A 26007-nucleotide genomic window follows, 5' to 3' on the forward strand; every position below is an offset into this window, starting at 1 on the left:
GTTGATTGCTTCATTTGCTTTTATTTTAAAAATCCTAAAAATAGCTTGTTTCGTAGGTGGACCAAGCAGGTGGACACTTCAGTGTATTCCAGTCTCTATGATGTCCTACAGCTTTTCTTCTCTGCTCCTTTTGTTCTCTGCTCCTTCTAGTCTGATGGAAGCTATTTTTTAATGTCTTAACACATGTCACTTCATCCTCCTCTTGTTTTTCTACATATACCTTACCTCGCCGAACCCGTAGAGCGCTTCCTCATTTATTACCTTATCAGTCCACTTCATTAACACTTCATGTGCTTTGAGTTCTTTTCTCACGGTTTTCCTAAAATCCATAACTCATTTACATACAATTCTGTGCTCCAGATGTATTCAAAGGAATTCTTCCTCACATTAGGGCCTGTATTGAGACTACTTATAGCGAGAAATTCAAATGGTTCAAATGGCTCTAATCACTATGGGACTTAACATCTGAGGTCATCAGTCTCCTAGACTTAGAACTACTTAAACCTAACTAAACTAAGGACACCACATACACCCATGCCCGTGGCAGGATTCGAACCTGCGACAGTAGCAGCAGCGCGGTTCCGGACTGAAGTGCCTAGACCCGCTCGGCCACAGCGGCCGGCTAGCGAGAAATTCCGTGATTCCTTTTGCTAGTCTATTTCGCCTGCTATCATTGAATTGTTTGTTCCATTCAACAGGACCTGAATGCTTCCTTACTTTCACGGAGGATAGGAATGTCATCAGTGAATCTTATCTAACATCCTTTCACCCTGAATTTCTAACACACTTCTGTCGGGCGTGGCCGGCACTTGGATGGGTGACCATCCAGCCGCCATGCGCTGTTGCCATTTTTCGGGTTGCACTCAGCCTTGTGATGCCAATTGAGGAGATACTCGACCGAATAGTAGCGGCTCCAGTCAAAGAAAACCATCATAACGACCGGCAGAGCGGTGTGCTGACCACATGCCCCTCCTATCCGCATCCTCAACTGAGGATGACACGGCGGTCGGATGGCCCCGATGGGCCCCTTGTGGCCTGAAGACGGAGTGCTTTTTCTGAACCTTTCATTCGTTTCCGTCTTCGCTTCTGCGGTGTATGGTGCGGAAGAAAACTGCCCAACGCCCTTTTTAATCCAAGCATACAGCTTATTAGAAGTACATACAGACGCGTCTCTATATTAATAACCACGTTGACGAAATAAATCACATGGAGAAATTAAAACGGAGGAATTAAAACGAAGAGCTGGAGAAGCACGCAGTTTTATACAGAACTGTTTGCTTTCTAGATTTTGTCCCGCACCCCCATTAAACATTTATAAACGCATCGTTATAACAATAAATAACATTATTGATGTCATAAATAATACGATAACAAAACAGGGGGTGGACAAAATATGGAACACCAGAAACGTAACACATTACCGTGCCTGATAGTGTGTAGCAAACCTGTTGTCACTGAAAGCAGAAAAAAGCTTCCAAGTGTCTCTGAACGGATAAATACAGTTCCTGTATGGTTTTCAAGGGTATCTCATATTCCTGCAAAACTGTGACAAGAACAGGTAACGACGATGGGGGTGGGTAGAGATCATGCACCTCTCTCTCCAAAGCAGACCACGCAGGTTCAGTAACACTCAGAAATGCGGACTGTGGCGGTCAGAGGAAATAGGAAGATTCATCTTCGTGCTCAAAAAACCATTCTTGGACGATACGAGCTGTGTGAACATGGCCATGTCTTCTTGGAACGCAGCATCGCCATTGGGGAACAAACATCGTACCGGGGGATGGACCTGATCGGACAACCAGAATGGTCATATAAGCGTTGGCAGTTATGCGACCTTGTAGGGTAACCATCCTGCCCATGAAGTACGAGGGAGTACAAAAAAAAATATAATTTTTTTAGAGCAATGTATTTTCAATCTTGTCCCCTTCAAAATACCCTACATTACAACTAATACATTTATCCCATAGGTGTGCCCGCTGTTAGAAACGTTTGTTGTAGTTGTCTTTAGAAGTGGCTGACAGCTCCTCCCTCGGTGTTTTCTTGACTTTTTCAGTGTCGTCAATTCGGTGTCCCTTCATGCCCCCTTTCATGCGTGGAAATAAGAAGAAATCGCACGAAACCAGGTGAGGCGAGTAAAGTGCGTATGGCGGCGGACCCATGCCATTTTCATCCAAACTGTCTAACAGATGTGGCTGTGTGGGCAGGTGCGGATGAAGGACAAACTTGGCTGCAATCCTTTTCATTCCTATATTTTCCGTTAAAATTCGCTGAACCGAGCTCCAAGATAACCCACCAATCTCTGACAATTGATCAGTCGTCTGCCAACGGTCTATGAGGACAAGCTCTCAAATGTTTTCAATATTTTCTTCGTTTCGGGCAGTTGGTGAACATCCAGAAAGAGTTTTGTTATCAGTCGACATGTCGCCATTTTTAACCACTCGTGAAATTAAGATTTTCCCATAGCGTCACCTTGGTAAGCAGTTTCCACCATTAAGACAGTTTCAGCAGCATTTTTACCGAGCAGAAAACAAAATTTCACAGTTGCACGTTGTTCATTTTACTTGCCATCACAAAGAAACGAAACAAGAACCAAGCAATGCTAGCAAAAGCGAACACTGCAGACGAACAGGACAAGCCAGATCGACAACACAGGCGGCACTAAACTGAGAATGAGGTGCGCCGTACATGCCTAGCGGCAGAAATGCGTACTACACAAGCTCCGCCCACGGCAGTGTTATTCCCGTGTTTCTGGGCACACCCCCTATAACGATATGGGTGCCCAGATGATCACCGAACCGCCAGCAATGCACAAGTGGCGTTCGTGGTCAGACACAGGTGCACAATCTTCAGACTTATCCAGAATCTGCATTTATATTCAAGCATGCATTTTCACGGTGTAAACATATTTTCATCCAACCCCTGTACGTCAAAGAGTTATATAAGGGTGTAGTTTTACTCAAGCAATCCTGGCTTTTACAAGTTACCACAAACCTTTGGACTCAAAATCCTACGACGGTTCCGATGATCCTAAACTGTGTGCTTTAAGGCTAAGGATCAATTATCGAAATTAATATTTCGGGAGGTGAGAGATGAAGAAAGTTTTGAAATTGACCATGTTTCTGCATCGATATAGAACCGCTACGGAGAACCTCATGCAACCGTCTGTGAGCAAAGTTCAAAGTTTTCCCTAGCCGTTGGTGCACGAGAACTAAGGAGAAACTGAAGAGTAATTAGCTGGTACGACCATAATTACCTGCAGTAGATAACTGGGATATTTGGTGCTAAATGTCGGGAACCAATCCCACAAACATACAGCAGAAATCCCATTTACAGCCGACATTTAGGTTGATGGCAGCTTAACCTGTTTCAAATGCAGTGAAGAACTGCTCTAAAAAAGACGTCATAAGCAATGACTGCATCAGAAAATTTAGTAAGTTATATCCTAAGAGAAGAAGGTTTAGACAACACTAGGCGACATGGATGGCAAACAAGATGAATGAAGTTCATGGCCGTGTACCAAAGCAGCTAAGACATTTTCAAACCAACCTTAGGGTTTAAGGTTGTTGGCCAAAGAATTATTAATTGTACCCCTAATCGGCTACAGAAATGTTGAGTGGCTAATGTCTGCGCAGCTAATTTAGTTTACTATTTTTTACTTCCTTTCTTATTCCTCTCTCTTTCAAAATAAATCTAACAGTGTAACGCAAACTGGAATTCCCTAAAAGATAACAACACTTTCGCGGTTAGACACTTCGTCTGTTTCCTTCTGGACACAACTGCAGTTGCAGCTCTACAGGTATTTTCTGGTTGGTTTTGGGGAAGGAGACCAGACAGCGAGGTCATCGGTCTCATCGGATTAGGGAACGACGGGGACGGAAGTCGGCCGTGCCCTTTGAAAGGAACCATCCTGGCATTTGCCTGGAGCGATTTAGAGAAATCACGCAAAACCTAAATCAGGATGGCCGGACGCAGGATTGAACCGTCGTCCTTCTGAATGCGAGTCCAGCGTGCTAACCACTGCGCCACCTCGCTCGGTATTTGTTAATGTCTTATGGTAATTAGTCACATTACCTCCGTAGCACATGTGTAGAACACTATATTGCATGTTATGCGGAATGCAGTATGACTAATTACCATAAGACAGTAATGAATCAATTCAAAATGGCAACGGAACGAAAATTCAAATAGTGCCTAAAAGCAAATAAAAGAACAGTGGCATGTCGAAAGTGTAATACGTTTGCCAGTTCTACATGACTGTGACTTACAAAGACAGGAAAATAATCGAAACTGGAATCTGTTACACATACACGAATTAAATTGACAATCCAGACAAAACGTTCGCCGGCCGTTGTGGCCGAGCGGTTCTAGGCGCTTCAGTCCGGAACCGCTACGGTCGCAGATTCGAATCCTGCCTCGGGCATAGAAGTGTATGATGTCCTTAGGTTAGTTAGGCTTAACTAGTTCTAAGTTCTAGGGGACTGATGACCTCAGACGTTAAGTCCCGTAGTGGTCGGAGCCATTTGAACCATTTTTTTTAACGAAACGTTCAACACATATTCTGGGTTGTGGCGACTATCTCTTTCCTAGACAAGTGCGTATGTCTTTTGGAATGTCCCAGCTACAGTTTCATCTTTCAGTATTTATAGACTGTTTTTCAGACAGAATACAGTCCACAAACTTTACCGTTATCTAATTTCCGTCATACTGTCTGCATTCCCTGCCAGTAAAATTTCATTGATTTTGGTGAACGCTACTCTAATGCTCCTCTTTACTAACGCAATTTCATTTTCTGCTGACAAGCACTCCGCATTCTCTAGCTTATAATGAGTAAGCCGTCAATTAGCAGAATTTGCTTTGAGGAAGTCCTCTGTTCCATGGAATCAGCAGTTTTTATCTCGTCCGCAGAACTTGCGGTTTAATACTAAATAATGCCGTTATTGGTGTTGGTTCGAGCACTGCATACGAAATCCTTGGCCTGTTATGCCGTAGAAGTCCTATTCGCAATAATTTTGTGGGCATTAGATGAATTATTCGTTTCAAAATGTCTGATCGGTTATCGTCCACACGGGGTGATCGGTGCTTCAAGCAATCGTGCTGTTACACATACCCGTTTTGACGGAACTATTTATCCTGTTATTTTATATTACAAGTACAGCTTGTATATCAGTTTCAGAAAGCCTATCCCTCGATAAACGAACACGACAAAAAATGGAGAGAAAATAAACGCAGCGACAAGGCTGGTGTGATGTAGAGGCCACCACAAAACAAGACACGCTCAAAGCATTGTCGGTTGTGAGTAGGCTCTGAAACACGGCCATGTTCGCTGGCTATTTTTCACCGACTTCTGTTGCGAAGGATAACCTCACTGAAACTGACAAGTCGTGATCGCGAGATTACAGCACAAAATGCCTTTAGCGTACAACAGTTATCATAACGGTAATCGCCTTTACAATACATTGGAAACTATGTGTACGTGGAAGAATTTAACACTAACTCGGTTGTGCATCTGTCCTCACGTAATGAAAATTTTCCGCGGGGCAGTAACTTGCGATCCCAAAATGAAAATGAGAGGGAAACTGAAATTTGAGAGAGGCGATTGTGTTGACAGAATGTTTGTCATGCTGATACCTTTATAAATGTAGGAAGAGCACAAGTGCTTTATGAGCCTGCCATGCCGGAAACGTATAAAATATCTCAGGCTGCATTTAAGAAGTTTATGTCTCTCCGTTGCTTATAGATAAGAGACTAATCTATTAAACAGTTGGACATTGCAGACGTTTTATATTTGCTCTGTTACTAAAATGTTGCCATGGATCATTGTTCAGTGACCAACGTAATCGAATTAACGTGACTAACTTTGGCTACGATTGTACTGGTGTGCACGTGCCAAAATTTGCGTAATATATCTTTGAATTGGCAAATACCTCAGCAAGGATGGCTTGTGTAGCCTGTTATTTGCTCAATATTTGGAAAACCAAAAATATTAATAAAGTGCACAATAATGGACGATCAAGTCGGACGTTATGTGATTGTCTTGCAACAAAGCTGAGGGCTAAAAGACATAGTGGCATTCCATTTGTCATTTTGCTGAAGACCCTTTAGCGTAAGTTTTCGGAGGTGTACTGTCGTCATAATGAAATTGTTTACACCACCCACTGATTTTTAAATCGAAGGTCGCTATACACATCCTGTTTGAGAACTCATCATAAAAGTTACCTTTAACGCGTAGCTCATCTGTAGAGATGAAACGATATAATTATCCCAGAGGTGGTTGAACTGAAGCCAAAACACTAGTCGAACCAGAGAATCCGGCCATGGGTACATAGGAGCTTAAACAAGAAACAGTGGTAAATGCATTATCAGAGAGTTAGAAATCGGTACCCTCCCCCTTCTCTCTCTCTCTCTCTCTCTCTCTCTTTCTCTCTCTCTCTCTCTCTCTCTCTGACTCTTAAACGCGAATCTCTGGAATTAACAACAGGAAACAACGCAGAGAAAATTTCTACCATTCTTCCAGTAGTTTCTTTTCTCTTTTACGTATACACGCATCTTTGCGTTAGTCATTGTTGTCCATATCCGTTTAGAGCCAGTAACGGAAATCGAACAGCTATACATGTAGCCCACGTGAGTGAAAAATCAGCTTGGATGGAAATGACAGGCGTAAAAGAAAACCAGACCATCTTGAGACCGTCTTAGGAATTTTTCAAACAATTTCCATTACTTTCGCTTCTGGGTTTGCTCTGCGCATTAACGAAATCCAAATTGCACCGTTCCACAGCGTTAAACTGCGGATCCTCGTCACGAATTACTAGGGGCTCTTTCACACTGCGGAAGAAGACAGCGGCTTACCATCTCCAACACAACAATGCCTAGAAATTTCCAATGTTGCTTAAATCGACCTCTGCCAATACGTATTACTGTTTCTATTACTATGCACGATACAAGTAGTAACTCACGCAGCAGGAAAACTGTGACATGAGAATAAGAGAAGATATGAAATGAAGGAATAACATGAAATAACACGGTTGTGAACTATTTAAATTAACTACACGATGGCACTGCGTATTTTAGGTTATTGCACAATCAGTCGCAACCGTAAACAACTGTTTCGGCAATTATGTTATCTTCAGATGGCCAATCCTATTGTGACTCCTGATTCGTCTGCGGACGGAAGGTTACTGAAGATGAGGTCCCTAGATGGATCAAGATTCTCAACGGGACATGCTATCAATAATGCTGTAACCGTCGAAATATGCGAGCTGTGACAGTTTCTTGCGGTTGTTAACTAAAAATAAAACTGTGTTGTAACAGGCAGTGTGGACTCACTGCACGCTCTCCGAAGCTATCGATGTTTCTCAAGTCTCTTGCGGCTAAAGTGTAAGACACCGTAAATTAGCTGTTACATACAATGTATCTCGTAGTAGACTAAATCGTTAATGAGCCAGATGGACACCACTCGAGGGCGTTAATCTGAAACACCTGCCAATCAAACTCATTCTGAGGCATTCCGCCTTCCGGCGACACCCAAACATCGGCCACGGTCTACTCAAATTCTGGCGAATGTAATTTTCCGCGTCCCGTAAGTGATGACAAAATTACAGGTGTCCACAACGAATTCATTGTCACACAAAATCGGATACTATTAAGAGAACAGGTTGCAGGTCTTTCGTACACTTGGGCTTCAAGATACATCCCCACGACCTAATAAATGTGTAAGTGGTAGTAAATATTTATGTAGTAATAAATGAAAGATTAACGACAGATTCCTTACACTCCGTGGGCGAAGTTTCTTTTTGAGAGTTCCCTCGTTCTCCACTTAGTGATCATAATAGTTCCTCTCTCCCATGTTCCACCTCCACCTGCCCTCTGAAACCTCGTTATTCGTTACGAGCACCTGTGCACACAGAACTTGTCATGTTTCTAGATACGTCATATTTTAGGTTACTGCAAGGCAAAGAAACATCGCATACTAGAGTGCAGAACGGAAATTTGCTGCACTGAAAATTTTTATTTGTCTGGAAACTAGATTTATTGCCCGATGAGAATGTGCGAACTTTCAAAACTGTTGCACCAGAAATGCAGGAAGCGAAACGCCTGCGAAACCGGCATATAGACGTGAGTGACGGGATAGACAGTTTTAAGGAAGACGTCGGCGGTGAAAATGAGTGACTGACACTCTTTGACACCTTTCTCCCTACGATGTTACTCAACTAACATGGAATGTGAGCCACTCGCAATTATTATAATAAGGACTCTCATCATTTATGTTGTTGTTTTATTCATAGTTGGCTATATGTCTGCTGTCCCATTGTTCCGGACGTTGTGAGTGTCCCATAGCGACCACACACACACACACACACACACACACACACATACACATACACACACACACACGTTTATAATTGTCACCGACAGACAACTTTACAGCGCATATAAAAAAAATATCGGAATGTGACCTAGGACACAGAAAAGAGCTATTGTTTAGTTTTAGGTCTTATTTTCACAGTTACTAGAGCCAAGTCCGAAAATACATTTCCTCACTGGCCGTTTTGAACTTCGAGCGCTATGGTAAGGTGAATACTCAGAAGCACGTGGAATTGTTGTAAGGAGACCCGTTATACACCGAAACCATCGTGATGATTAAGAAAAAAAAAAAAAAAAGCCGTTGCACTCTTAAGTGTTTGGAATCATAATCGGCGGTAGAGTTTAGTGTTTCTATAGAGACTGAAAGATTCCTTGCTGATGACAAAGAGTGATTCCCCATTTTTTGTACTTACTCATGATGAATGAACACTCATATTCGGCAACAAGTTTTCAGCACGTTTGACAATTATTTGGGGTTTAATATTCAAATTTACATTACTGAAAACGTCATCTTTCCGTTTTAAAAATTTGTCGTTGCAGGAATTCAGTGTAAAGTGAACAAAAATTTAAACGTAAAACGAAAGGTCCAAAACGGTGTAACGTAATGTCGATTTCTTTTCTATCGCACCTTCTGCTTCCTCATCTATTGGAACTATATCTACTTGCAACTCATTGTTCAACAAGTTGTGGCGTTTTATCTGGACTTCGTTCTCTTCCAAAATTTTCTTCCTTGTAAGGAAAGAACGATGCAGCTGCAAGATAATGACTCGCAGTGTTATATTTTCCACTTGGGCTTTCCGTGAACATTTTCCCGCTCCCTATCTGTCAGTTATTTTTTCCGTCCGTGCTTTCATCAGTGACTGGAATTTTAGTGGCCATTGTGTATAGTGTAACATTTCAAAGGATTCTGCTTTTTCTCCTTCCAACGTCTTAAGTTATCATTCCAACGTGTACCTGTAAGAGAGTCGGTCATTTTACTAAATTCTGGCAAAGGACGTACGGTGGCGAAACCCTGCTATGCGAATACTTCAACACATTTCTTGTAACCATATACTTCCTACATATTTGCCCGAGACAAAATAAGACTGAAACAAATTAAAAAAACTAATACAACAAGAACTTCGGTACCAACACACAGCGTGTTGTGGAGTATGTCACTGATTCGCCGTTGTCTTTCTTACGGTTCCTTTCTTTTTTACATGCTCAGTGTTACATGTCTCTTATAGATCATTATTTAGTTTAACGTGCATCCGCGAAGATTCCATCCAGTGACACAGACGATATCGTACTATTACATTCGTACACATTAACGAGCTATTTGCTAGAAGTTTACTATGTTTCCTCGTTATGGTTTTCGTTACCTCTACGTAGAAACCGAACCAGCAGTGAGCGATGCAAATTTGTTGAGAAAACTCAAAGGATCCATCGCCGCGTGACTTCGTACAAACGTATGTCACAGTTCAGACCCTTCTATTGGCTCATACACCTGACGTTTGAGTAGATTTTCGGTGTGAAAGCCCTCTTGGTACCAAACATGGAGATTGCATTTTCCTGAATTTATATGCCTCTATGCCTTCTTAAGCAGTTTAAATAAGGAATAAATTCCTACTATACCTTTAACTACTGGTTTTTCTGAGCTGAATACCTGCTGTATTAACTTCGACTAAAAATATTTCAACATCATGTTTACGAATGCATCACTCTTATAACAGCTGCCTGAAGATTGCTGAGCCACAACGATACGTTAAACGCATCTCTTAATTACCGCAACGCACTTTTATTCACTTCGCGAGTTGTTAAGTCCTAAATGGAGTACCTGACTTCGTTGCTAAGACAAAAGTCTGCTCTGTTCCTTGCTTTTACGCCATATCGGATGGCTGAACTAAAAATTTCGAGAGGAATGATTCTATTAATTTTGCTACTATCCTAACGGCTATCATTCATTAATAGCTACGAAAAAAATTACTGTGATAATTAATATGTAACAAATATAATTAGTATTTTTGACTTTTAGAAGTTATTACCTGGCCAAGATATGGTTTCGATAAAGTTTTAGAGACTTGAGAGTTTGAATGTACCACTCAAACGCATGGTGCTTTGCAGTAAATACAGTACAGTAATCTCATTGTTTTTACTTTACATTTAGATATCTGTACACTAAAACAAGTGATGGACAGTGTGAAATAATTTTTCAGGACGATAAAATGACGCAGTTAACATGTTACAGAATAATTTTTCGGGTTTCACTAAGTATTATTTGTACCTTTGGAGAAAAGTAAAACTATATAAATTCGATCCAAATATTGCATGCCTACTGAAGCACTGCATTATGCCTAGAATACACATTTTTCCGGAAGAAAAGCTTTTTTGTCCCCTTGTAGCGGATCTCTATGTACACAACTTAAAGTTAATTTATGTAATTTACAATCAAGCTGGAATCTATATCCACTGCACCTTAAAGAAATTACTGAGCATTATTAATCACCATTCTTTTTTTCTTTTCAGTAGGAGGTTAGTGATTAACAGCGAGGAATATGGAGAAGCAAACGACTCAGCTGCTGGAATGTATGCCACAACAATAATTCCTACTAGAGACCAGCACAATAAATATACTACCACAGAGTAATCCAACTGGAGCGTATTTCAGTACGGTCTGAGTAAGAGGCACTGAATGGGAGGGAGAAGAAAGGAAAATCACTCACAACGTAAGTAAATAGGAGTGCTGTATTTATAAAAAAAAACTGAGCCGAGATTTACAAAGAGGAAGAAGGAGTTAGTTACATACATTATGAGAAGTAGAAGAGTAATCTACTATGGGTACTTAAAAAAATTCAGTAGAATAATTCAAATTTTTTATGTTTATCATCGAAGGTCTAGAGCAAACCTGAAATGAGTCCAGAGAAAAAAAGAATGATTTGTAACATAAATGTGTGCAGCTGAAGACCGTTTCACATGGAAAATATAGGGCAAAGATTCCACAGCTTACTAAAATACAACTTATTTTTTAGTGTAAATCTACTCAGACACGATTGTCGCCCGTGTTCTTTGTTCCGTGAGGCTTTCTTTTCAAATTAAAAATTGAAAGTAATTAAATAAAACATAAAAGTAATAGTCATACTTACGAATGTCTTATAACAAATGTACAAAAATAATTTACTGTCCACGTTACATCACAGACACATAAAATTACATTTCCCGAGTGCGTGACATGTATTTTTATTTTATTCGAACATTCACTCATCTGGAGGAGAACTCAATTTTTATTTTCTCAATCCATAGCTAAAAAAAATATTTTTGGCATGTGACCTCTACGTTGTGCGTATGACTTAGTATAATAGTTATGATATTTTCGGTTTTCTATAAGCTCTGGAATGGTTCCCGTGTACAGAGTGGTGTAACATAAGGAATTCTTTACACGAAATAATAACGCAAACAGAGAAACAACGCTGACTATCCGTTCTTAGGATGACACAGATTTACAGCAGAATGAAAACACATTGTTGTTCCTCCGGTCTTATAATTTGCTTGGTCGCTTGAAAGAACAGTGGAGCAATAAAGAAACATTGTCATCATCATTCTTTTTCTTCTTGTTCATAGGTCTGGCCGTTCCGATTTGAGGACTTTCCACACAACGTCAAGGTGAAATTCATAACGTATAGCTAATTTACGCACGCATTTTCGTCCATTCTCATCGTAGGTTTTCATATTCATTAATTTTGTCTGCTACAGATTGGTGTCTAGTTGTATTCTGATATCCCCATTTTTTATGGGGTCTCTTTAAAGCAGCTGCCGACTGCACAAAGGAATCTATTGGTAGGATTTGGTATTCATCTCCGCGTTTTAGTACCCGTGTCTCGCTCCCATGGGAGACTCTTTGTTTTACAGAAATTTGTTTTTCTCTTCCGTTGTCTCTTCCCAGGGTTGCTGCGTACTGTGCGACCCATATAAGAGGAAGGTTGAACCTTTTCTTCAGAGTCTCGGGGAAGTGTACATGACATTAAACCCAGGGTAGATGAAGTATAAGGCATATTAAGTGTATTACGTATCCTAACAGTTCGTTCTCAATCGAGATTTCCTATCTATTAGCGTCTTTCCTTCGAAATGTCGTGATCTCAGTTTTTGTGGGCGAGATCTTGCTGTTATATTTTTCAGATAGTTCGTTTAGTCAGTGATCGGATTCCCACAGGTCATCATCTTTGAGAGATTAACTACCAGCAAGGAAGATACGTCGTACATCAGGATGTGTAACATAAATGCCCTGTGCCATCAGCCTTACAAAGCGTTGTCCGTAGTAGAAGCAGTCGCTCTGGAGTGGCAAAATACCTTGATAAATTATTTTAAAAGTGGAAAATGTATTTACACCTTTTTAACCGCAAAGGAGGTTATTTAGGTTCAGAAGACGATCTGATATTCGTAACTTATAAATTGGAAAACATTTTGAACTGAAGATATCAGTAACAAAATGCGTGGTGATAGCCTGCCATGGGAAACAACATTCGACGTCTAAAATAGGTATAAATGACAAAGTCATAGCAAAAGTAGGCATTTTGAATTACTTAGGGTATAATTTATCTCACTGCGAGATTATATAGATTATCACGAAAATAACCAACTTTTGAATAATGTGCTGTACAATTAACAGGACATTAAGGGGGAAAATTCAGAAATTAACACACATAACGTTCTACAAGGTGGAACTGAGAAGTGTACAATTATTAGATTACACGAGAGGAAAATAGAAGGTTCTGAGTTTTTTTTTTATTTTTCCAAGGTGCGTGGTAGGCTACAAACTAGTGGGTAAAAAATTAAGTAATTATATACGAAAGGAACTGCATATTTTGAAAATAAATGATAATAATAATTTTGTGTGGATCAGCGGCGCGATCCAAGTTTTTCAATTGGACGACACTTCGGCAACTTGCGTGTCCCTAACCTCCTACACCAGTAACGCTACCGCGAGATAAGGACCTACAGTTTAACGTGGAATCCGAATGACGTGTCCTTCCTGGCGTATCCTCACATTGCGGAGAGGTGAAGGCTACGTTAAAGGTGGACCGAAAAAAAACCGTGGTCCTATCGGGATCAGAATACGGAACAATAAATTTGAATGGGTATAGCACATGCAACGAATGCCGTGTTAATAGAATTCCAAACATTTTGCCGAATTATAAGCCAATAGTTCCACAGAGTAGGGATAATTATAGACTGAGCAATCAGATACGCAGAACAGAATTTCTGTCGCCAACGTACGATACATTGCTTCCAAGGTGATATGACATCGTGGTACGTATATGAAGAGCAGCTGTTCTTCCTTCCGCATATTTCGATTTGCATCCGTAGTAGCTACACTTGATCACTACTGCTGTTACTAATTAATAAAGACTGGCCAAATTTTTGTAATAATGGAATTTCTGTCTTTGAGTAATGTTGTGGACTGGCAAGACAGCCAATCCACAGTGACGGGTAACCGAAAGGCACGCGCTTAAACTCACGCAGGCTGGCGTGAGGTCTGAAACAGGATACGTAACGAATGCTATAAAGAAAAGTACGTAGCTGCTGGAATACTTAACTTTAATCCATCATTGGTGTACATCGCCCTTGGCGATACAAGTTAGACTCTTTAGATACATGCAATATACTGTTAATGGCTCCTTGCTAGGTCGTAGCCATTGACTTAGCTGAAGGCTATGCTATATATATTCTCGGCAAATGAGAGAGTCTTCGTCCGTGTAGCCGCTAGCAAAGTCGTCCGTACAACTGGGGCGAGTGCTAGTAAGTCTCTCTAGACCTGCCGTGTGGCGGCGCTCGGTCTGCAATTACTGACAGTGGCGACACGCGGGTCCGACGTATACTAGCGGACCGCGGCCGATTTAAAAGCTACCACCTAGCAAGTGTGGTGTCTGGCGGTGACACCACAAGTAAAATGTGAGTAATAGCGTTATGCCAAACGTCACAAGACATTTTCCCGCTAGATGTTGGCAACATGTGCAGTACGCAATGCTCACTCCACAGATGCAGCTACTCTATGAATAGGACGGAGGAATGTACGAAGATTCCTCACCAGTTGGGCGACAGATTTCCCTTCAATAAGGAACAACCCCACAGGCGTCAATCTTAAAGATGACGATGATCTTCTGGGGGTGCTGAAATCGCTTTATCATCCGCGAATAAGAGGGCTTTCGGTGAGAGCCTACTCCTGACTTAGCTGAATCCCAGCAGGTAATTCTGTTTTCCATGCTTTAACCGTATCAGCAATGTAAAAAAATACTGGTGACAGACTGCAACCTTGACTAAGACCTTGATTTTCTTCGTCTTCTACTGACCTTCTTGGGGCCGAATTCCAATTTCAATTTTTAATCGTTTGTTGTTCTTTTCTTTCCTTCCAGTATTCCTCCGTTGTTTCATTATGTTTCTTTCTCCCCTCTTCATACAACTTTTTGCCATATGGCAATCCTTCCAGTTTTAAAATATTTTACCTAAAAATCTCTCTTTGCAACAATACTTCCTCTCTTACTTTATTTCCTTCCAAGTCTTTCCTAACCTCATGAATCCATTTGATTGTTAATTCCTTTTCCCTAAGATATCTGAAGATCTGCTTGGTGAGTCTACTGTTATCCATTTTATGGACTTGGCTAAAAGCTAATAAAAAAACTAATAATCTCCCATTCCTTATTGTTTCGGATATGTTTTCAATGCTCTGATAAATTTTATCGTTACTTCTTAATTTTCAAAATGCTACATTTTTCAGAGGATCTAATATTTTCCGTTTAGCTTATGGCAACTATTTATTTACAGCTCGTAAAAAATAGATATGTCTTTCAAAGTTTTACTAACCTTCAAAGTAGTCACCAGCATTGTGTATAACCCGTTGTTAGCAGTGCCAGTTGTGTTGACAGTTCGAGCGGCGCGATCTACTGCCCGACGAATTTTTAACAGTTCTGAAGCGAATGCCGTGAAGTGTTTCCTTCAGTTAGGAATCGAGTTAGGCTCACGAAGGCTTAAGTCACGACAGTGCAATAGGTGGTATAGCACTTTGCAGCCCTATCAGTCAAACAAATCAGTAACACCTTACACTGTACGTGCTTGAGCAGCGTCCTGTAGAATGATGGTCAGGTCCTACAGAAAGTGTCATCACTTCTGTCTCTACGCTGTTCATTTTTGGAACACAGCCTACGACCAGCTTAGAGACAGAAGTGATGACACTTTCTGCAGGACCTGACCATCATTTTGCAGAACAATGCTCAAGCATGTATAGTGCAAGCTGTTGCTGATTTATTTGACTGGTGGGGCTGCTAAGTGCTATACCACCTACATCACTCCCCTGACTTAAGCCCTCGTGAGCTCAACTCGATTTCTAAAGTGAAGGAAACACTTCACGGCATTCGCTTCAGAACTGCTACAAATTCGTCGAGCAATAGACCGCACCGCTCGAACTGTCAACACAACTTTCACTGCTAAGAGTATCCTACGACTTCCACATCGTTGGCAACGGGTTATACACAATGCTGAAGACTACTTTGAAGGTCAGTAAAACTTTGAAATACGTATCTATTTTGTACGAGCTGTAAATAAATAGTTTCCACTATTAAAGTTCCAACCCTCGTATATATATTAAGGTTATTATTTAATGTTAGAAATTCATTAGCATACAGGCGATTTGGTTTCACAGTAGTGTTTTAATGTTTTAAGTTTATCAGATGAGCACTTTTTTTGTAGGTATTCCTTTTTTCATTATATGTATCCACTCCTCTAAAGCAGAGTTTTCGAAACCGTTTCCTTTAGCAGGCGCTCCCAAACATTTTCTTTTTTTACCGTTCTATTTTCCAATAAACATTCTTAGTGCTTTTTCTATTCGCCATAATTTTTTTTTCTCTGCAGAGATCCGTAAGCTTGTCATGCTGGCAGTTTGTTCCATAAGGGCGGTATTTTGAATTCTTTCAGTTATTTATTCCAAATTCTTACAATTTTCTCCATGATGCAGTTTAAAGCAAGTGGAGGTAAACCAATGTCTTGCCTAACATCCGTTTAAAAAAAGAGAGAGAGGAAAAGCCTCAAACTTGATAGGATGGAAAATAAGGACCAACCAGTTGCAGAATTAAAGGTTTATTATCTCTTCACCATGGTTTCGAATAATAAAAATTTGTATTCTTTAGACAAGAATGGACACCTAGACGAATTATTGGAACATATTTACAGATGTCAACCAGAAAAGAAACTAAATTGACAAACAATACATTGCACAGAAAGGAGCTTACTCACTCGGAGAACCACGTATTGACAAAAAAGGATGTTACAGTCTCCAGGCTCTTGTCTTGTCAATTTGTAAAACTCGTGAACATGATGTAAAACAGGCATAAATATGTAGAGCCGTATCGATAACTTCGTAACTAACACAAAGGTGGAATGTGAGAAATTCAAATACAAGCAACAAACGCGGAGGGGGAGGGCTGAAGGGGTGTTAGTTATAGTCAGTGTAGTAGCTTGCAAGAGAAAGTAGCCGCGAATGATAAAGCTCGTTGTGTAAACAAATCAAAATCGGATCTAAGTAGCATTCTGAGGAAAGGAAAGCAAATTATATCGTAAACTGCTGGAACAGAGAATGATAGGAAAATGTGTGAAACCACACTGAGCAGTACTTGCACACTTGCAAAAACAGGATACTTAAAAAAGATATAGGGAGATTAAATTATGATGAAAAATGGGGAAGGAGAAGGTTTAGTAAGTTGGCTTATGTCATTAGCTTTGTGTGTGCGATACTAACTGTCAGCTGCATGCAATGTCACGTGAGTTATGTTTTAAAAGTTTCACAAGGTCATACTAAATGTCAGCTGGATTCAATGACACTTTTCTCCTTTTTTAAGACAAAGACTTACAGCATTGGGCTACTACCTACAATTACGCATTTCAACTATTGATATTCGTGGCTGACATGCACTCTGTACAATACAAGACCGTTTGGGCTCCTATATCCATTCTTGGCGATATGTGAGTTAATAAGTTTTCTCTTCTTTTTTTTAACAAAAAGAAATTAATTTATTGTTTATCGATTTTGGTTTCCTTTCCTGGTTGACATTTGTAACAACGTTCTAACGTTCTCATAATTTGTGCAATAGGTCCAAAGTACATAATTCTTACAACGGTGCAAGGTACTTCGCCGAGTCTATTGCAGTCTTCCTGCGAGCGCGAGGTTACGCCTAGACTGGCAGGCGCGGTTCGGCGCGTGTGACCCCATTAGACGTGGACCCGGTAATCCCTGGCACCCTCTTCAGCTGCTAGCCAGACTCCGGACTGCGGCCAGTGATGATGAAAATACCCCCTCCCCCCACCGCTCCCCCCCCCCCCCCCACCTCCAACACCACCGTTCTCTCACCCTGCTCGGCCGCTAGCCGACCCTTTTTATTCCGCGTTAATTTTCTCCAGAACAGGGAGAAGATGCAAGTCCGCACCGGAGCCCTAAAATTCTACATGTGCTCAATTAGGCGCGCGCGGCGTGCGGGGTCGGACGATGGCCGGCTTACAAAAAGCGCTCATCCGCGGCGCACTGCGAGCCTATCGGCGGAGATTCTATTAAAAGCGCGAAACCTTTTATAATGGAATCAGCGGCCGTCTGGACCGCCCCCCCCCCCCCCTCACCCCATTACTGCCCGTGCCTTGCGGTCCCTAGCAGTCCCCAGTCCGTTCCGAGCAAATTAAGAAAGCGACGTGGGATACGCGGTGTTCCCTCCAGCAGAAGGGGACTTGCCCGGGTTTTACGTATTACCGCAGCCGCTAGCTTACCAAGTACGTGAGATTGAAATGGAAAAACTCTGTCTGTCGGAGAAACACTGTATATTTAGATGAAAGATGCTCTCATTTATGGACGTAGTGGTACTGTAGATCAATGCAACCAGTCCAGCATCTGCATCGCGGAGTGGCCGCGCGGTTTGAGGCGCCATGTCACGGATTGTGCGGCCCCTCCCACCAGAGGGTCGAGTCCTCCCTCGGGCATGGGTGTGTTCACCATAAAAAAAGGGTCGGACCTATATTCTTCATATATTTTCTTTAAATAATTTTACATTGGTAACTGCATTCATCTTCTAAGGTATCACAACTGGTTTCTATGATAGTCATCAATTTTAATAAGTCTGCTACATGCATTTTATCTAATGTGCTTTTATCAGATTTTGTTTTTGCGTAAATGATGACTACATATAAGCAAGCCCACAGTAGCGACATCTAGGGAGGGGTAGGCAAACAGGTTTCTGGATGCTACTGTACCTCAATAGCTAGTTGGCAATAATCACTATGTGGACGATGTGGCCTATTCTACACCATATTTTAAATCTATGTGACGATGCTATGCTGATTATATTTATATGTTTTAACGATACCATTATGGCCGTATCACTTTAGGACATGGTGTAAAAAAGGTACGTTATACCATGTTTTATCTGTACATTTCCCTGGCGTATGACAGTATATTGTGATACATATTGCTGTTTTATGTTAAAAGACACACTGCTCGCTAGATGTATATATTTATATATTTTAGATATAAAGATGGTCATTACAGACTGAAATCGGTCATCGTCTAAAGAATTCATTTGTGATCAGAGACTGGAATAAAGAGGCATGGGTGTGTGTGTTGTTATTAGCATGGGTTAGTTGAAGTAGTGTGTAAGTCTAGGGACCGATGACCTCAGCAGCTTGGTCCCTTAGGAATTATTTCAATCAAATGACTTCCCATGCAAAATGCGTCATAATTGTCGCCACAGAGACTTCCGCAATTGATAAAATAATTATTTATTCATTTAACCGGGTGACAAGTATCTACAAAAGCGATGTTTCTTTCAGTAAACGAAAACAAAGCCGGGTACGAGCGAGACAACTCGGTAAGGAACGGTCAAGTGAAATGCGATGCGGATAATTATTCGTCGCAGTTAAGAGTGCCTCTGAAAACATTTGTGTGTAACAATTCATTAGAAGTTTTATGTCAAAATGGTTCAAATGGCTCTCAGCACTATGGAACTTAACATATGAGGTTATCAGTCCCCTAGAACTTTGAACTACTTAAACCTAACTAACCGAAGGACATCACACACATCCATGCCCGAGACACGATTCGAAACTGCGACCTGCGCGGTTCCAGACTGAAGCGTCTAGAACCGCTCGGCCACACCGGCCGGCAGTTTTATGTCACTTAGGACAGAATGCAACACGCGCTTTGGACGGAATAGCGTAACGAGTTACGGAAAATCACTTGTCGTGTTGCACAGTGCGTTGGTGAACGGTCGTGTGTAATTCTGAACATCTTGCAATACTGTAAATCAGTAGACTGTGTCTTGTTACGGTGCTCACAACATAGAACATAGTCAGCTTCCGTAGAATTTGAATTAATGTTATCAACATAATCCGGCTTTCCCTTCACCTTCTTGATTACCGCTAATTATTAATGAGTAAAAATCACGTGGCATCGTATGTTTCATTAACTTTATTTCGTAACACTGCATTTTCTCCCATACTGCCACTTCAATTTAGCACAGTTTGTTGTTTGCACGTCGAATCCTGCGCCTACATGGAGAAGAAGCCAATCGGGACGAGAACTATGAGAGAACTTTCGGAGACGTGAGGTAAGCAAATCAGAGTTAGTGATGCTATGAAAGTGAAAAGGCATACTTTCCTAAACAGTCATATCGATAGAACCTGCATTTCTGCAAGGTGGATAGGCCATTTTATGAAACCCACCGTATAACGAACAGGTATGAGAAAACTGTCATAATAATTTACTGCCGCAATTGTTCAATTTTTTTTAACATTACAATGCGACGATATCATTACTATTGTATCGAATCGTGAGTGAAATACAAGAACTAGCGTTACAATTTTGAGAAAATTATTTTGTTGGTTTAAGCGTACGACAACGGTAAGCTTTACTTTAAAACTACTAACATCTTCAGATGATACAAAAATAAAATTTTATAAATTACGATGCCTTTATATGCAATCGAAACTTGGATAAATAAGAGAAAGATGACAGTAAAACAGAAGCAGTAGGAATTGAGATTCTTCAGCAGAGTGAATGGCTCCACAAGAATACATCTAATTACAAATGGAAACATCCGTAGTGAGCTTACTGTATATGCTGTTAATGAGGAAATAAAATGAATATATGGACAGGTTGGAACAACAAGTCGACAGAATGAGAGACGATGAATACCGACTGGAATCCTGAAGCACCAAAAGAATGACAGGAGAGACATAGGTCGACCACGGAAACTAACACGACTTTAGGACGACGCAAGAGTTGCCTAATCCCCGTATGTAAGACGACGTCGACATTTATCCGCGTTTGATGTTACAAGTCTGATAGGTCTGCGCCCATTCTACGACTGCCATAAACCCTACACTCTTCCCCTCCCCCCCCCCCCCTCCCCCTCCCACACACACACACGCACGATGTTCTTTAGATGCAGGATTATACGTCAATCAGTGGCGTACGTTCCAACTACTCAGAATAAAAAATTTCGCCTTCCTAAAGCACCTTCTACTGCCCTATTGCGTTCTCTCTCTTTATTTATTTTGAGAAATTCAAACATGCTACAGCGCAAATGCTAGTTTTTCCTGGCAATAGCAACAAGTTCATGCCAATTCAGGGCGACTATTTAAGAAAGAAGAATCACTGGTACTGGAATCAACAGTCTTTTGATATTAATACGTCGGCCGCGATATGTGTGTCTTTATTAGAAGAGGTATGCTGACGTATTTTAACGTAATGTACTGTATGTGTGTGCTCGTACCAGGTTCAAATGGTTCAAATGGCTCTGAGCACTATGGGACTCAACTGCTGTAGTCATAAGTCCCCTAGAACTTAGAACTAATTAAACCTAACTAACCTAAGGACATCACACACATCCATGCCCGAGGCAGGATTCGAACCTGCGACCGTAGCGGTCGTGCGGTTCCAGACTGTAGCGCCTTTAACCGCTCGTACCAGGACTGGAACCGAATGCTGATTGCAATTTTTCCTTCTAGATACATATCCTGGGATCTGTGAATGTACGATATTGCGCCACTCATATGAATACAAGGTTTTGTAACGTGTTGATATAAGCCACATAAAATGCTTACAAGTGGAAGTTTTTAAGGTTTTCTGTGTGGTGTAACTTGATAATGGTATGTAGGAGAGGAAGGACCGGGTGAATTAGATTCTGCCAATGAAATAAAGAGATTACTTCAAACAAAAAAACAGGTTGATGTAGCAAAACGACTGTTTTCACGTTAACGGAACGGGCCACGAAAAAAAAGGTGCCTGGGAGAGTTGGACCTATAGACGTGCACTGAGAAACTTCTGGAGTAGATGTGTTCCAAACTAGGAAATACCAAAACGAACAGGAAAAATTATAAATTGTAAAGACCACCGTGAAAAGGGAACTTGAATATGTTGGGCGTGTGATAAGGGACCTTGAGAGGAACAAGCTCCTATCGCCAATAGTTCAAGGCAAAATTGTCGGTGGGAGTGGACATGAAAGAATGTCTCTTGACACAAATGTAAAAAAATTGTTTCATACTATAACCTTTTCCCGAGAAACAATCAACACCTAAATTTGGCATATTGTTTGCCGACGGCTGGTCAAGGAAAGACATTAAAAAGAAAATTAAAAACAATAGTAGCAGTGTTTTTCCGTAGGTGTCATCTTCAGTATACATAATCCGAAGTGACAGCTATAACTCGCCCACGTCAGATAACATATGCAATAAGAACATACAAAAGTAAAAAAAAAAAAAAAAAAAAAAGATGGCAATGATGTGGCAGATATAAAGAAATTTAAATGGCACAAGTGTGTGGAAAAGAAGGTAATACTGGAATATAGGTTGTGACAGAGAGAAGTGAGGTTGTTGGTACTCATTTAGAAAACAAATACTGATTGCAAACAGAATGCTGTAGCTGTTGAATCATCAATTTGCTGTGTAGTTTTATGCAGTCCCAACGACTACCTCTCCACGGCAACCTCTTGCTCTCGGAGTTACTCTTAACACTCAACATTATCTCTTGGATATATTCCAGTCTCTGCTTCTCATACAGATTTTGCCCTCTGCGAATATGACATAACGTATCTCTAGTAGAGGCAGCCAGATCGTGAGAAAGCGACAGAAACGAGAGAGAGAAAAATCGTTCATCTACTCTGTGTTGGACATCAGAATAAGAATAGGAGCTAGTGTCACGCCCGTACAGATAGAGATACTTCAACTGTATTGGCAAAACTGCATAGCCTTTAATTAGGCTGGAAACAAAAGGAAAACGATTGTATACAAATATGGTATCAGATGACTTGGTTTTCTGACCAGTCCCAGTAACATTCTCTGAAAAACTTTCCCAGATACTTCATACATTTCCTTTTGCACCTCTAAATATAATTTCTGATGTCAGTTACGAATTCTGCGTAGCCGCTAAATTGTCTTTGAATCATTTTTCGCAAATATTTTCAGACGGCAGGTGGGAAGGAAAACAGGATTATTACTCTGGGATATGTCATCGTACTAAACAGGAAAGACTTTCTCGAGGATTGAAATTAAAATAACGGAGAAGCGTTCCCTTACTTTTTATGTACTGTTCTCACTAGCTCGTACACACATCCTTGTGTAGCCTTCTGTCACTGATCCGTGAATTCTAGAGAATCTTTTATCATTAATGTTGAGCACTACAGTATCTTACCGTTTAATCAATTCCCTTCATTCCTTAAAGTATCGTGTTCCACGTATCACATCTACGTTAAGCGGCAAGTTTTGTCGTCTTAGAAAGGGGAAATAATAATTTTTCGTATCCCAATCTGGTGAATACTTCTGTTCAATTTTATGAAGTACTACATCGTTGTGTTGAAGGGCAGCAGCTGTCCGAAACGTTGTTTGTATTATTTAGTCTCCAGTCTCAGATCACAAGAAAAGACATGTTATCGATGTACATCAGTTACGTTCGTCTTGAGATATGTACTTATACTCACATCTGTGAAGGGCCCAGTGGAAAGTTCATGTTGCTGTACAAGTTGTTTTCAACACTTCCTGTTATCCGAAACGGCTATGTTGCCACAGGATTACGACATTCTTCTGCGTCAATATACCTGAGTACAGATTTGAAACTAATCATAATAACACGACTTCAGCTGTCTATTGCCGTTTAGCTACTAGGGTTCTCCTCACTGGCAGTAAAGAATGTCGGCTTTGAATGAACCTTCTTGGAGTTTCCCTTTAATCTTACGGCTTGCGATATATTTTCTTTCATTCCTGGCGATTGATGGCTTCTGAATCTAAGATAACTACGGATTATTTTTCCATCAGTCGTAATTGGCACATTAGCTGCATAGAGCTAGTCATTACATTGAAAGAAATGATGTTCAAGACAGATCATAGCCTTTTGGATTCTGAATCGATCTGTACAGTGGAAATGTAGTTGCCGTTACGTCTTGTGCTCAAGAAAACCAGCGGATAATGGATTTTGTCCGGAGTAGTTTCGGCACAGATACAGTAGCGCAAAGAAAGCTTCAACAGTTTAGACATATTACTTCAGAAAGACGACGGTGACCGTTAGAAAGGAACAGATGATAGAAGTGTACCAATCGTAGTCGTACAAGCAGTAGTGCAAACAATAGTACTTATAGTTACATGTTTACGAGGTCAACAGCAGTTTCATATTGATAGGAAGTAAGCTTTTTTGTACTATTAATTTTTCCATTGTATTAATATGTAACAAGTAGCAATAATTACTGTAAACACATTATAAACAAATACTTGGTTTATGTGGCCTAATATAACTGTCCATATAATATGCTGTAATTGTGAGTAATAATAAATAACTAATAATGGCACAAATACTCTGTCAATAAGTTGTGTAATTTGCTGTAATTTCCGTCGTAGAAAATTATTTTCGTGTTATGACGATTCTTTCAGATACTTTTAAATTATGTTGATACTTCAGTTTACTGTTGTCATTTTCTTGCGTGATCCTATATTCTTGTCTGAATATGTATTCGTACCTCTCCACACTTGAAATCTGCTACTTCCTCAGTTACTTGCAACTTTCGTCTAGAGATCTTTAGAGTTTTTCAAAAACTCAAAGTCAAATCTTTACTTATGATTCGCCAAATTTAACTTAATTTGCACAAATTATCTTTAAATTCTCTGTACCAAGAACATACTTTTTTAGATTACAAAGTAATTGTAGTAAACACACAAAATTCCCAGACACCATTTTTTAAACTTTTATTTCTGTGTTCAGTTTCTCTTGCGAGCTACAGTGAGTTAACAGTATTATTAAATTTTAAATTCAATTACAGTGGTTAAAATTTTTTTAATAAGACAGCATAGTCACGTCTAATTGACATATTGAGTGAGATATTATTATTAGAGAGTTTCCGGCGTCCCCTTCAACTGTACCGCGGCCTGAGCCGACACTACATAGATATGATTAGACTTCTAGAAAGTATGGAAGGCGTCGCTTGCAGAAGACGTACCCGTCACCGCCGGCAAGTATTTGTGGTACTGGTACTGACCGGAGTAGTTCTGCCAGAACGCCGCCCCGGAGCCCATCAGGTCCAGTCCCGAGTAGTTCCACTGCTTCTCGCTAGGTGGCTCCGGCACGTGCGCGGGCGGCTGCCGGGGGTAGGCGGGCTCCGATTGGTCGGCGGGCACGCGGTGTTCCCCGCCAGAGCCGGCGCCGGCGCCGCTGCCCTCTGTGGGAGAGATGAAACACTAATCAGTATAAGCTGCTGCGAGCTGCTGAGGAGATGTGGTTGCAGATACGCTAAAAATTCAACATTTTACGACATTCCTCTTGAAAGAGTGTGCATTGAGTTCGTAAATTTGTGTTTAATAAACCACTGCAATTAACATGAACAACATTCAATCCAAGAGTTTAGTTAGTTTCGTACTGCGTGAGTGCATACATTCACCAACATTAACCATTAATATTTCTATAAGGTATTAAGAACAATATGTTTCAGTTTAACAATTTGTCTACGTTTGATATACGACCACAAGTGCCTTTCAATGTTTACTTCATAACAACTCACTGGTTTAATTTTCGAAGTGTTGAAGCCGGTAACAAATCAAAGACAGAACGTGAAGTAAAGTAGGCAACTATTAATATTTCAGTGCACATTGATTTACTACTCATTGAAGTAGTTGTTTTATTTTATATATGTGTATGTTATATAACATCGTTGTTTCATCGACTCTCGTAATAAGGCAGATTGCCTGTTTTTACAAAGAGAGCAATTGTAGTGCCACAAATTTCTTAGTCACGTTGGGTGATCGATAACGGTAGCTACAAACAATCATGGTTTACAATGCCAACAGTTGTTCGCGCCGGCCGCGGTGGTCGTGCGGTTCTAGGCGCTCCAGTCCGGAGCCGCGCTGCTGCTACGGTCGCAGGTTCGAATCCTGCCTCGGGCATGGATGTGTGTGATGTCCTTAGGTTAGTTAGGTTTAATTAGTTCTAAGTTCTAGGGGACTGATGACCACAGCAGTTGAGTCCCATAGTGCTCAGAGCCATTTGAACCATTTTTTGAACAGTTGTTCGCCTATTTCACAAGACGTCAACATTCACGATCGATATAACTGTTTCTGTCTAACTAAATTACATTTATGAAACTTTTTAAGGCAGTTCACAGACAG

At 40.7% G+C, this 26007-nt stretch overlaps 1 protein-coding gene across 1 annotated transcript in view; it reads right to left on the minus strand.

Annotated features, from left to right (window-relative positions):
- The window catches only part of LOC124619836 (dachshund homolog 1), a 983755-nt gene that overhangs the window by 52613 nt on the left and 905135 nt on the right, over positions 1-26007 (minus strand). Inside the window, exon 11 of the mRNA XM_047146444.1 lies at positions 24846-25064. Coding sequence (XP_047002400.1) covers positions 24846-25064 — 219 coding nt within the window. The remainder of the gene's footprint in view (positions 1-24845; positions 25065-26007) is intronic.

This window comes from Schistocerca americana, chromosome 6, assembly GCF_021461395.2.
Source record: "Schistocerca americana isolate TAMUIC-IGC-003095 chromosome 6, iqSchAmer2.1, whole genome shotgun sequence".
Taxonomy (NCBI): Eukaryota; Metazoa; Arthropoda; class Insecta; order Orthoptera; family Acrididae; genus Schistocerca; species Schistocerca americana.